The sequence below is a fragment of the Mus musculus genome, chromosome 19 (genome assembly GCF_000001635.26).
Source record: "Mus musculus strain C57BL/6J chromosome 19, GRCm38.p6 C57BL/6J".
NCBI classification, from domain to species: Eukaryota; Metazoa; Chordata; class Mammalia; order Rodentia; family Muridae; genus Mus; species Mus musculus.
This window is the reverse complement of record NC_000085.6, coordinates 8070320-8084860: the sequence shown is the minus strand read 5'-3', so window position 1 is coordinate 8084860 and position 14541 is coordinate 8070320. Positions and strand designations below refer to the sequence as shown.

The 14541-nt window shown below is 38.1% G+C and overlaps 1 protein-coding gene across 6 annotated transcripts in view; it reads left to right on the top strand.

The window, feature by feature from the left end:
- Slc22a28 (solute carrier family 22, member 28) overlaps positions 1 to 14541 on the top strand; it is a 70025-nt gene that overhangs the window by 47122 nt on the left and 8362 nt on the right. For 5 of the 6 annotated variants that reach the window (XM_006527179.3, XM_011247277.2, XM_011247278.2 and 2 more), the window contains 2 exons: positions 12933 to 13048; positions 13651 to 13865. In XM_006527179.3, the coding sequence (XP_006527242.1) occupies positions 12933 to 13048; positions 13651 to 13865 (331 nt within the window). Of the gene's footprint in view, positions 1 to 3045; positions 3132 to 12932; positions 13049 to 13650; positions 13866 to 14541 lie in introns of those variants that run through there. The other variant, XM_011247279.1, reaches the window with a different exon arrangement.

Sequence of the window (14541 nt, the reverse complement as noted above, 5' to 3'; positions counted from 1 at the left end):
GTGCCCGTCACTTGAGTTTTTGATCTTAGTTATTAGTTTGGTATGAGTTGAAATCTCAGGGTTATTTTGATTTGCATTTCTCTGATGACTAAGGACATTGAACATTTTAAGTGCTTCTCAACCATTTATAGATTCTTCTGTTGTGAATTTTCTTGTTTAGCTCTATATCCCAGTTTGTATTCAGGTTGTTTGATTTTTTGGAATTTACCTTTCTGCATTCTTTACATATCTTGGATATTAGCACTCTATCAGATGTAGGGTGAGTGAAGTTTTTTTCCCAACATTTTCTAGTTCCATCTAGTTGCTGATTTAACCTATTGATGGTGTCTTTTGCCTTACAGAAGTTTTTCAGTTTTTTATTAGATAGTTTCTTTATATACATTTCAAACGCTATCCCGAATATTCCCTATACCCTCCCTCCTCCCTGCTCCCCTTCCCACCCTCTCCCACTTCTTGGCCCTGGCACTCCCTTGTACTGGATCATGTCTCATTTATCAACTGTTGATCTTAGAGCCTGAGCCATTGGTGTTCTGTTCAGGAAACTTTCCCCAGTGCCAATGAGTTTGAGGCTCTTTCCCACTTACTCTTCTATTAGATCCAGTGTATCTGGTTTTATGTTGAGGTCCTTGATCCACTTGGACTTGACTTTTGTTCAAAGTGGTAAATATGGATTCATTTTTATTCTCCTACATGCAAACTGCCAGTTAGACCAGCACCAGTTATTGAAGACATTTTCTTTTTTTCCATCGTATGTTTTTGTCTTCTTTGTCAATGATCATGTGTCCATAAATATGTGGGTTTACTTTTGGGTCTTCAATTCTATTCCATTGATCAACCTGTCTGTTTTTGTACCAATACTGTGCGTTTTTACATCACTATTGCTTTGTAGTACAGCTCGAGGCTAGGGATGGTGATTCCCCAGAAGTTCTTTTATTGCTGAGAATTGTTTTGGTTATCCTGTTTTGTTTGTTTGCTTGGTTTTTTTTTTTTTTTTTTTGATATGAAGTTAAGAATTGCTCTTTTCATGTCTGTGAAGACTTGTGTTGGAATTTTGATGACAATTGCATTGAATCTGCAGATTGCTTTTGGTAAGGTGGCTGTTTTCACTTTGTTAACCCTACCATTCCATGAGTATGGGAGACCTTTCCATCTTCTGAGGTCTTCTTTGATTTCTTTTCCTCAGGATTAGAAATTCTTGTCTTGCAGATGTTTCACTTTCTTGGTCAGGGTTCCACAAAGATATTTGAGAGTATCTGTGGCTATTGTGAATGGTGTTGTTTCCCTGATTTCTTTCTCAGCCTGTTTATCATTTGTGTAAAGGAAGGTGACAGATTTATTTGAGTTAACTTTATATCCTGCCATTGTGCTGAAGTTGTTTATCAGCTGTAGGGATTCTCTGTTGGAATTTTGGGGTGGATGATGTATACTGTCATATAATCTGCAAATAGTGATACTTTGACTTCTTTCTTTCTAATTTGTTTCCTTTTGTTCTCTTTTTGTTGTCTAATTGCTCTGTCTAGGCCTTTGAGTATTATATTTAAAAGATAGGGAGATAATGGGGAACCTTGTCCTGTCCTAGATTTTAATGGGATTGCTTCTAGTTTCTCTCCTCTGAATTTGATTTTGGCTCTTGTTTTGCTATATATTGCTTTTATTATGAATAGTTACATGCAAGGTTTTCTGATCTCCCCAAGACTTTTGACATGAGATGTATCCCGAGCTTTTGTGTCCGCCGGCAAGAACATGCTCAGGACAACCGGAATCTTCTGCGGCAAAAGCTTTATTGCTTACTTCTTCAGGAGCAAGAGAGAGAATGGCAAAACCCCGTCCCTTTTAAGGAGAATTATCCTCCGCCTAGGATGTGTTGCTCCCTGGTTGGCTGCAGCCCATTGGCCGAGTTGTCATCACAGGGAAGGCAGAGCACATGGAGTGAAGAACTACCCTGGCACATGCGCAGATTACTTGTTTACTACTTAGAACACAGGATGTCAGCGCCATCTTGTAATGGCAAATGTGAGGGCGGCTCCCCACAGAGGGGTGTTGTATTTTGTCAAAAGACTTTTTAGATGTCTGATGACATATGTGATCATGTGTCTTTTTCCTTTTTTTAACCCTTTAAAACATTAATTATTCCATTTATTTACATCTTAAATAACATTTCACTTCCTGGTTAACCGTCTACCAACTTCCCATTCCATATCTTTTTTCCCTCTTCCTCTTTGGCTGTATGAGTGTGCTCCCCTATCCACCCACAATCTTCTGCCTAACAGCACCAGCATACTTCTATGCTGGGGCATCAAACCCTTTTGGAACTATGTACTTTCACTCCCATTACTGTCAGGCAAGCCATCCTCTGCTACATATGTATATGGAGCCATGGATCCCTCCAGGTACACTTCTTGGTTGGAGGTCTTGCATCTAAGAGAACTGGGTTGTCAGGCCGGCCTATGTTGTTCTTCCGATGGGGTTGCAATCAGCCTATGCTCCTCCAGTTCTTTCTATAGTCCCCCCACCAGGTTCCCTGAGATCAATTTGGTGGTTGCCTCCAAGTATCCACATCTGTATTGGTCAGTTGCTGGCCAGACATCATCCACACCAGGTCCTCTCATCAAGTGCCTCTTGACCATGGCAACTGTGTTGGGCTTGGTGTCTGCAGACATGATGGATCTCCAGATGGAGCAGTCCCCAGTTGGCCCTTCCTTCAGTCTTTGTTCCATTTTTTTATTTTGGACAGGAACATTTCTAAAAAATTTGAGATGGGTGGGTGATCCTATCTCTCAACCAGGGGCTGTGCTTATGCACTTGAGGTGGTCTCAACAGGTTCTGTCTCCCTCTTCTCTGTGCATTTCAGCTAAAGTCATCACAGTTGGGTCCTGGGATCTTCATATTTCCATGGTGTATGGGACAGTTCAGTGGCTATCCCCAGTTCCTCATCTTCCCTGCTATATAATTTTGGTTGATTTTGTGATCTTTTGTACCTCTCTCACATATCCTCCAGTTCCTGAAATGCCCCTTTGTTTCCTCCCCCTTTTCTTTCCCTCCCAGGACCCCTCTTCCTCCAACTTTCCTCAATGCAGGACTGAAGCAGCCACACCCTAGTCTTCCTTCCTTCTAAGATCCATATGGTCTGCAGGTTATATCATGGGAATTGTGAGCTTTTGGGCTCATATCCACTTATCAGTGAGTACTTACCATGTGTGTTCTTTTGTGTATGAGTAACCTCACTCAGTATTATATTTTCTAGTTCCATCCACTTGCCTGCAAATTTTATGAAGTCATTGTTTTTAATAGCTGCATAGTACTCCGCTGTGTAAATGTATCACATTTTCTGTATCCAGTTTTCTGTTGAGGGACATGTGGGTTGTTTCCTGGTTCTGGATATGATAAATAAGACTGCAATGAACATAGTGGAGTATGTGTCCTTGTTATATGTTAGAACATTTTTTGGGGGTTTATGCCCAATCGTGCTATAGCTGGGTCTTCAGGTAGAACTATTTCCAGTTTTCTTAGGAACCACCAGACTAATTAATAAAATGTTTTGACCAGCATGCAATCCCACCAGCAATGGAAGAATGTTCCTCTTTCTCCACATTGCCACCAACATCTGCTGTCACCTTATTGTTATTTTAATCATTCTGATGGAGTGTGGTTGAATCTCAGGGTCATTTTGATATGCATTTTCCTGATGACTAAAGATATTGAACATTTCTTTAAGTGCTCCTGAGCTATTTGAGATTCATTGGTTGAGAATTCTCTATTTAACTCTTTGTACTCCACTTTTGAGTAGAGTGATTTGGTTCTTTGGAGTCTAACTTCTTAAGTTTTTACATATTTCGGATATTGGCCCTCTATCTAATGTAGGGTTGGTAAATTTATTTTCCCAATCTGTGGGTTGCTGTTTTGTCCTCTTGATAGTGTCTTTTGCCTTACATAGGTTTTCAATTTTATGAGGTCCCATTTGTTGATTGTTTATCTTAAAGCATAAGCCATTAGTGTTCTGTTCAGAAAGTTTTCCCTGTGCCCAAGTATTCAAGGTTCTTCCCCACTTTCTAGTCTATTAGATTCAGTGTATCTGGTTTTATGTGGAGGTTCTTGATCTACTTGGATTTGAGCTTTGTACAAGGAGGTAAGAATGGATCAATTTGCATTCTTCTATATGCTAACCACAAGTTGAACAGCACCATTTGTTAAAAAAGCCGTCTTTTTTCCACTGAATGGTTTTAGCTCCCTTGTCAAAAATCAAGTGACCATAGATATGTTGATTCATTTCTGGGTCTTCAACTCTTCCATTGATCTACCTGCCTGTCTCTGTACCAATACGACACAGTTTTTATCATTGTTCTATAGTATAGCTTAAGCTCAGGGATGGTGAGTTCTCCAGAAATTTTTCTAGTGTTGAGAATAGTTTTTGCTATCCTGTTTTTTTCTTATTCCAATTGAGTTTGAGAATTGCTCTTTCTAATTTTATGGGGAATTGATTTGGAATTTTGATTGGGATTGAATTGAATCTGTAGATTGCTTTCAGTAAGATTTGTTTCTTCAGGGATTTGAAGTTCTTGTCATACAGATCTTTCACTTGTTTGGATAGAGTCACACCAAGGTATTTTCTATTATTTGTGACTCTTGTGAAGAGTGTTGTTTCCCCAATTTATTTCTCAGCCCTTTCTGACTTTTAGTAGAGGAAGGCTACTGATTTGTTAGAATTAATTTTTTATTCAGCCACTTTGTGAAAGGTGTTTATCATCTGCCAGAGCCCTCTGGTAGAATTTTTTGGGTCACTTACATATATTATCATATCATCTGCAAATAGTGATACCTTGACTTTGTCTTTTCTAATTTGTATATTTTTGACCTCATTTTGTTTTCTAATTGCTGTTGCTAGACTTTGAGAACTATATTGAATAGGGAGGGAGAGAGTGGGCAGCCTTGTCTTATCCTTGATTTTAATGGGATTGCTTTGAATTTCTCTCCACTTAGTTTGATGTTGACTATTGGTTTGCTGTATATTGCTTTTTTTAGACTTAGGTATGAACCTGGGATTCTTGATCTTTCCAATACTTATCATGAATGGATGTTGTATTTTGTCAAGGGCTTTTTCAGCATCCAATGAGATGAATATGTGTGTCTTTTTGTTGAGTTTGTTTATATAGTGAATTACATTGATGGATTTCCATACATTGAACCATTCCTGCATTCCTGGGATGAATCCTACTTGATCATGTTGGATGGTCATTTTGATGTGTTCATTGATTTGGTTTCTGAGAATTTTATTGAGTATTTTTGCATCAATATTCATAAGGGAAATTGGTCTGAAGTTCTCTTTCTTTGTTGGGTCTTTTTATGGTTTAGGTATCAGAGTAATTGTGACTTCATAGAATGAATTGGGTAGTGTTCCTTCTATTTCTATTTTATGGAATAGTTTGAAAATTTCTTCACTAAAGCCATCTGGCCCTGGGATTTTTTTTTTTTTTTTTTTTTTTTGGTTGGGAGAATTCTAATGACTGCTTCTATTTCCTTGGGGTTATGGGCCTGTTTAGATGATTTATCTGATCCTGATTTAATCTTTGTTCCTAGTATCTGTCTAGAAAATCACCCATTTCATATAGGTTTTTCTGTTTTGTTGAGTGTAAACTTGTAGTAGGATCTGATGATTTTTTTTTTTAATTTCCTCGAGTTTTGTTCTCATGTCTCCCTTTTCATTCCCGATTTTTTTTTTTTTTAATTTGGATACTGTCTCTGTGCCCTCTGGTTAGTCTGGCTAAGGGTTTATCTGTCTTGTTAATTTTTTTCAAAGAACCAGTTTCTAGTTTTGTTGATTCTTTTTGTAGTTTTCTTTCTTTCTACATGATGGATTTCAGCCCTGAGTTTGATTATTTCCTGCCATCGACTCTTCTTGGGTGTATTTGCTTCTTTTTGTTCTAGAGTTTTCAGATGTGCTGTTAAGCTGCTAGTGTATGCTTTTCCAGTTTCTTTATGGAGGCACTCAGGGCTATGAATTTTGCTCTTAGCACTGCTTTCATTGTGTCCCATAAGTTTTGGTATGTTGTGCCTTCATTTTCATTGAATTCTAAAAAGTCTTTAATTTCTTTATTTCTTCCCTCATCAATTTATTATTGAGTAGATAGTTGTTCAGCTTCCACATGTATGTGAGCCTTGTGTTATTTTTCTTGCTGTTGAAGACCAGCCTTAGTCTACTGTGGTCTAATAGAATCTATGGGATTAATTTAATGTTCTTATATCTGTTGAGGTTTGTTTTGTGTCTGAGTATATGGTCAGTTTTTGAGAAGGTAACATGAAGTCTGAGAAGAAGGTATATTCTTTTGATTTAGGGTCAAATGTTCTGTAGATATCTGTTAAAAGCATTTGGCCCATAACCTCCTTTAGTTTTACAGTGTCTCTTTTTAGTTTCTTTTTTTATGATCTGTCCATTGGCGAGAGTGGGATTTTGAAATCTCCTACTATTATTGTGTGAGGTTCTATGTGTGCTTTGAAGTTTAGTAATGTTTCTTTAAAAACTGTGGATGCCCTTGAATTGGGGGAATAGATGTTCAATATTGAGAATTTCTCTTGGTGTATTTTTCCTTTGATGCATATGTAGTGTCCTTCTCCATCTTTTTTTTTTTTTTTTTGATAACGTTTGTTTGAATGTCTATTTTGTTGGTTATTAGAATGGCTATTCCAGCTTATTTCTTGGGACCAATTGCTTGGAAATTTTTTTCCTAGCCTTTTATTTTGAGGTAATGTCTGCCTTTGTCACTCAAGTGTGTTTCCTGCATGCAGCAAATTGCTAGATCTTGTTTATGTATCCAATTTGTGAACCTATGTCTTTTTATTAGGGAATTCAGTACTTTGATGTTAAGATATATTAGGGACCAGTGATTTTTTGTTCCTATTATTTTTGTTGTTAGAGGTGGAATTATGTTTGTGTGGTTTTCTTCCTTTTGTTTGTTTTGAAAGATTAATTTATTACTTTTTTTGGGTGTAGTTTCCCTGCTTTTGTTGGATTTTTCCTTCTCTTATCCTCTGTAAGGCTGGATTAGTGGAAAGATATTCCTTAAATTTGATTTTGTCTTGGAATACCTTGGTTTCTCCATCTATGGCAATTGCAAATCTTGCTGGATATATTAGCCTGGGCTGGTATTTTTTTTTTTAGGGTCTGTATTTCATCTGCCCACAATTGTCAGGGTTTTAGAATCTCTATAGTGAAGTCTGTTGTAACTCTGATAGGTCTGCCTTTATTTGTTACTTGACTTTTTTTCCTTACTGCTTTCAATATTCTTTCTTTGTTCTGTGTATTTTGTGTTTTAATTATTATATGACAGGAGGAATTTCTTTTCTGGTTCTCTGTGTTTGGTTTTTGGTAGGCTTCTTCTACATTTATGGACATTTCTTTTGTCAGGTTAGGGAAGTTTTCTTCTATAATTTTGTTGAAGATGTTTGCTGGCTCTTTGAGTTGGGAATCCTCACTCTCTTTTATACCTATTATTCTTAGGTTCAGTCTTTTCATTGTGTACTTGATTTCTTGAATGTTTTGAGTAGCTTTTTGCTTTTTGTATTTTCTTTGACTGTTCTGTCAATGTCTTCTATGGAATCTTCTATGCTGGATTTTCTCTCTTCTATCTCTTGTATTCTCTTGGTGATGCTTGCATTTATGACTTCTGATCTCTTTCCTTGGTTTCTAGCTCCAGGGTTGTCCCCTTTTTGTGATGTCTTTTTGTTTTTATTTTCATGTTTAGATTCTGGATTTTTTTTAAAATTCCTTGTCCTGTTTGATTGTGTTCTCCAGTATTTCATTTATTTATTTATTTATTTATTTATTTATTTATCTAGATTTTCACTATCTTTTTCTTACATTTCAAATGTTATCTTTTTTACTTGTTTCCTCTGAAGAATCCCCCCTCTCCCATCTCCATTCTCTGTGCTTTCATGAGGATGCTTCCCTTCCACCCACTCACTACCCCCTCACCACCTTGGCATTCCCCTACACTGGACATAGAGCTTTCACAAGCCCAAGGGCTTCTCCTCCTACTGATGCCAGACAATGCCATCCTCTGCTACATATGGGGCTGGAGACATGTGTCCCCCCATGTGTACTCTGGATGGTGGTTTAGTCTCTGGGAACTCTGAGGGGGCCTGGTTGGTTGATACTGCTGTTATTTCTATGGGCTCACAAACTCCTTCAGCTCCTTCAGTCCTTTCTCTAACTCCTCCATTGAGGACTCCATCCTAAGTACAATATTTGTCTGCAAGCATCTACCTCTATATTTGTCAGGCTCTAGCAGAGCCTCTCAGAAGACAGCTATATCAGGCTCCTGTCTGCATGCACTTCTTGGCATCCTTATAAGTGTCTGGGTTTGGTGTCTGTATATGGGTTGGATCCCCAGGTGGGGCAGTCTCTGGATGGCCTTTCCTTTAGTCTGTGCTCCACACTTTGTCCCTGTATTTCCTTTAGACAGGAGCCCTTCTGGGTTAAGAATTTGGAGATGAGTGGGTAGCCTCATCGCCGACCTAGGGTCCTTGACTAACCTCTGGATATGGTCTCTACCGGTTCTCCCTCCCCTTTGTTGAGCTTTTCAGCTAATCCTTGTTGGATCCTGGGATTGTCTTTCTTTCCTGGCATCTGGAACTTACAGGTTGCTCTCCCACTTTCCCATCTCCCAATGCTACACACCTCTGTTCAAATTCCTGATCCTCTGTATATCATCCCAGTCTCCTCCCATACATGATCCTGTCCCTCTTTTTCTCCCTTCCCCTCCTCTCTTCCTCCCAAGTCCCTCCCACCCTCTACTGCCTGTGAGTATTTTGTTCCCCCTTCTACAAAGAACTGAAACATTCACATTTTGATCTTCCTTATTCTTGAGCTTCATATGCTCTATGAATTGTATCTTGTGTATTCTGAGCTTTTGGACTAATACCCACTTATTAGTAAGTGCATACCATGTGTGTTCTTTTATGATTGGTTTACCTCTCTCAGGATGATATTTTATAGTTTCATCCATTTGTCTAAGAATTTTATGAAGTCATTGCTTTTAATAGCCAGTAGTACTTCATTGTGTTAGTATAGCACATTTCCTGTATCCATGTTGAAGGACATCTGGGTTCTTTCCATTCTTTAAGGGAGTTCTCTATGTCCTTCCTAATGTCCTTTGTCATCATCATGGGGTGTGATTTTAAATCAGAATCTTGCTTTTCTGCTGTGTTAGGATATCTAGGGCTTGCTGTTGTTAGGGAATTGGGTTCTGTTGAAGCCAAGTAGCCTTGGTTTCTGTTGCTTAGGTTCTTGTGCTTGCCTCTTGTCACCTGGTTGTCTCTGGTATTAGCTTATCTTACTATCTTAGACTTAGCTTTTCTCTCCTTTGAGCCTGTGAGCCTGTTGTGAGCCTGCTGTGAGCCTGTTGTGAGCCTGTTTTGAGACTGTTGTGAGCCTGTGGTGAGCCTCTTGTGAGCCTGTTGTGAGCCTGTTGTGAGCCTGTGAGCCTGTGAACCTGTGATCTTAGATGTGTCAGCACACCTGAGAGACCAGCTCTCTCTGGGTGGGATTGGGGTGTGGAGAGCTGTGGCACAGGGTTAGCTCCAGGCACAGATGGAAACTACTACTTTTTCAGAAGACAAGAGCTTGTTTCCCAATATCCACATTGTTGTCTCAAAGTTACTTATACTTCCAGCTCCAGGAGATCCAATGCCACCTTCTGGCCTACAGTCACTTCTATACATGATGCATATACACATTGAGAAAGAAGCATGTACATGGATAACAATGAAAATAAATCTAATAAAAAGTAAGCATCTTTTCCTGTATTTCTTAAAGGATTCATTCATTTCCTCTTTAAAGTTCTCTGTCACCATGATAAGATTGGATTTAAGGTCTTCTTGTGTTTTGACTGTGTTAACATATCCAGGGCTTGTTCTTGCAAGATAGTTGTACTCTGGTGGTTCTATATTGACATGTTTTTTTGTTTGTTTGTTTGTTTGTGTTCTTACCCGTCCTTTAGTCACCTGTTTGTCAATTGTGTCGGCTGGATGTTCTTGATGCCAGCAGGACTCCTCAGGGAGGCATGCAGAACCTGACAATGGATCTGTGAGAATAGGACAGTGCTTCCTTCTGCTGTCTATGCCAGAGATTATTGGGAAAATTGTCTAACCTGGATGTCTTTGGGGCTCCTGCAGTCCTCCTCAGGGAAGCAGGGTGCTCCCAGGGTCCTGCACGGCTCCTTAGGATGTCAGGATGAGCTGTTTTCCATGTGATAGTAGTCAAGGGACCACACATAACTCACCTTTATTGGCCATCCCATGTGGACCCCACTTTCTTCCCCTTCTCTTTTATCCCTCCAAATCCTCCTACATACCTCTTAGGCTCCCTTTAAAACTCATGACTTCTTTGCTTTGTTTTTATATACACTCATGTTATATGCATATATGTTTATATTCCTAGATAAACAAGTAAAATCTAATCATTTTGTGTGATTTCAGTGCTTACCATTTGGTATTGGAAACCACTTGATATCCTTTTCTCAGGAGAATGTTATTTCACCCTCTCTCAGCCTTCATTTTTTACTGTTAGTCTCTCTAGGACAGTTCAAGCTTTGAGGACTTTCCCCAGCTCAATTTAGCATGTTTGTTGTCTTGGCCGGTTAATTTTTAGGCAGTCACATTAGGGAGACTTTATGTGTGTTGCTTCTGAAAGTCATAGGATTTTGTATTTTTAAACTGTGTTAGAAATGTTCCAGTAGATAAACATGTCCCTCAGCTAAAGGATAAGACCATCCACCCAACTCAAAAATTTTGACCCAGAATTGGTCCTGTCTAAAGGAAATGCAGAGGCAAAAATATGGAGAAGAGACTGAAGGAAAGGACATCCAGAGACCACTCCAACTTGGGTTCCATCTCATGTACAGACACCAAACCCTGATACTATTGCTGATGCCAAGTTGTGTTTGCAGACAGGAGCCTGGCATGGCTGTCCTCTGAGAGCCTGACTGAGACAGATGCAGTTACTCACAGCCAACCATTGGACTGAGCCTGGGAACCCCTATAGAAGAATTGGATGACAGACTGAAGGAGCTGAAGGGGATTGCAAACCCCTTCAAGAAAAGCAGTAGCAATTAACCTGATCCCTCAGAGCTCTCAGTAACCAAGCCTTCAACCAAAGAGCATACATGGGCTGGTCTATGGCCTCTGCTCCATATGGAGAAGAGGACTGAGTTGTCTGGTCTGAATGGGAAGGGATGCCCTTGATTTTGTGGAGGCTTGATTCACCAGAGAAGGGAAAGGCTAGAGGGGTGAGGTAGGAGTTGTTGTGTGAGGAAGCAACTTCTAAAATATGAAAAGGAGGAGGGATGGGTTGAGGTACTCATTGGGGAGTAATGAGAAGAGGGACAGCATTTGAAATGTAAATAAATAAAATAATTAATAAAACGCAATAAAAATAAATCTTTAAAAAAGATTATAAAGATTGTATCTTTGAAAAACATGGAGGTATTCCCCCCCCCCAAGATTAAATGTCCATGAAACTGTATAAAAAAGAAGACGGCCAGGTCTGAGGACTTAAAAATGGTGTGTTTGAATTTCAAGTTAACAATACAGTGATATCTGGTGGTTAATTTTGTTTTCCAACTTGACAAATATCAAGAATCACTTGGGATATAGTCCCTATATGTATAGCACCATAGCTATACGTATAGGGACTATTTAGCTTAGTGTAGATTCTGAAAATTCCTGTGCATTATTATCTTGCTTGGTTGAACTGAAATAAAAAGATCCCACCTAAAGAAGGAGTAGTAGTGCTGAACTTGAGCCTTGGAATATAAAAAACAGATGAACCTAGCTGAGCAAAAATATCTATCATCTTCTGTATCCAACCACAACACGCCTAAATGCTGCATTATCTTGAAATTTTTGTTATTAAGTCACTCATTTCATAGTATGAATTCTACCTCATGAATGTTTTCATATCATGGCCAGTATGTAATCCTCCATTAATCTCTGTTCATAGAACTCTAGGGATTTTCTGTATAGCATCTAAGAACTCCTCCAAATACCCCAGCAGAGCACAACCAAATATAAAGAACAATACAGTCAGCTTTGTGCAACAACTTCACATATCTGGTATACATTTTCTATGTTGATTACTTTCACAATGCCATGACTAAAATTCCTGGAAGAAACAGATTAAAGAAAGAAAAATCTCAGTTTGTGCCATAAATTCAAGAGTTTAATTATAGAGGACAGACCATGGCAGAATTTGTGGGAGCAGGTATTGGTGACAGACTATTCTCACATCATCAAGACCAGCATTCATTACTTCAATTGAAGTCTAGATTATAAATATCCTATTTGACAGGAAGACTCTACCATCTAAAGGCTTATTACCCTCCAAAATATCACCACCAGCATTTCAACATGAAACTAGGAGATATAACTTTTTATATCATACTCAACTAAATTTTAGGCATCATGAAGACAGTGAATTGTGTCTTCCTTTAAATAGTATGAGGTTTAAGCTAAAATCAAGAGTCTTGCAAAGAATTATTTTTCCTGAATCTATTTTCAGTCATTCAGAATCAGTGGAAGCCCAACATAAGCAGCATTACCATCTAAACTCAAAGGTCTAAATAAATGAATTTTACGTTAAAAACCTCTTCAGTTGTTTTTTTTTTCTAATTTTTATTTCCAGAACCAAGGATTCTTTTAATGTTAAACAACCACCTATAATCCCTTGTTTAATATACTTCACTGTAGAAATCCCCTGAGTATTTTTGTCTTGTGGGCTTTCCTTTCACTCTAATTTTTGGCTGTAAATGTATCTTTGATGTTCATATTTTCAGTATAGAAAATCAATAGTTATTGGTCTGGTCTTCTATAAGTGTATGTAATACCCCAGCATTCTCATCATTTTGTGACAATTAAACAGACTCATGGTTTTATTTTCGAAGGTTGTGGAAGCAAGTATGAAGAATGAACTTGAGGCAGCAAAGAGAAAATCTTCTCCAAGAGACTTGTTCCACACACCCATCTTACGAAATCGGATATGTGTCCTGTCCTTTATGAGGTTTGCTTACAATGTGCCTATTAAAATAGTGTAGGGACAAATTTTTTTCACTGACAGATTTGATATGCCAATTTCTGTTGCTAGAAGTAATCCAAGAATTTTGAGTATAGCCACACAGAACTTACTGTGCAGTGAAGAGTGTGTACATCCAAACTTCATGCCAGGCTCATCACCATGGGCTGATGGTGAGAATGCCAAACACACTATAAACTTGGATGTTGTTACTCCCCAGTTGTCTCATTTCACTTCAAAGAAGATTTAAAAAAACTCCAATACAATGTACATAAATACATTGAACTGAAGAACATGTATAAATATAAAGATGGAACCTTCATTCAGGTGAGTGTATGGAAACACCCACCATGTATACTACAAACCCACTAACACTTTTCAAAACTTCAAGAGTGATTACGATGTGATCACTCATTACACAATGATTCTTGGTAGCTATAAAATGATACCCTAGATGTAAAAAATCCCCAAAGCCAAAATGCCTTCATAGTAAAACTACTAGAATTTGGTTTCTTGTTCAATATTATTAGCACCTGTTAAACATCAATTCTAAACCTTATGATATGCTGTTTTTCTTTTTTTCACTACAGATATTTATTTACAGTATCTATTTTTGGCCTATCACTTCACCTCCAACACCTGAGTACTAATATTATCCTGTTGCGGTTTCTCAGTAGTGCATTGGGCATACTAATTAGTGTTATTGGACATTTTGTTCTTAATCACATGGGACGTAGAATAACCCAGCTGGTTCTCATGTCCCTGAGGGGAATCTTCATGTTGACTGCTGTATTTGTACCTCAAGGTAAGGAAAGAGTACAAGGTAAGAAAAAAAAAAAACCCAAACCCAAAACCAAAAAGACTATGTTCTTCCATTTTTTTCAGGATTTATCATCCCTTACATACAATATATCTGAGTACTAGTCAAATAATTTCTGGTTGCCATGCTGGAAACTGAAGGCACATACTCCATTAAGGATCTGGATAAAAACAGAAGTCAAAATTTCGTAAGAATATTTATTACAGTTAAAAGTGTCTGGAGCTGGTGCCATTTATTAACATTATAGATTATTCATTTTTGGTCATTACATTTTTTATTTTAGCCATATATGTTTTAGGCCTTATAATTCTACCCCAGACTACACAAAAATGTCTGACTAACTGTATGTACTATGTATGCCAGTTGGGTTGTTAATCAAGAAAATAATTTTTAGTTGTTTTGGAATATATGCGATGTGCTAAGAAGAACAAGTAGACCAAGAATTAAAAATCTCAAGACTGAATTTACTAAATTAAGTAAAGTATATGTAATAAGTAGTGGTACTTATGTGGTCCATTCCTTTGCTAAAATGCAGGATTGTAATATGTTTTTTTAAAAAAAATCCCACGATGATGGGTTCTATAACTCTCTCTTAGTTTCTCTCTCTCTCTCTCTCTCTTAGTCACTGTCTATTTCTGTGAAGAGACACCATGATTAATGG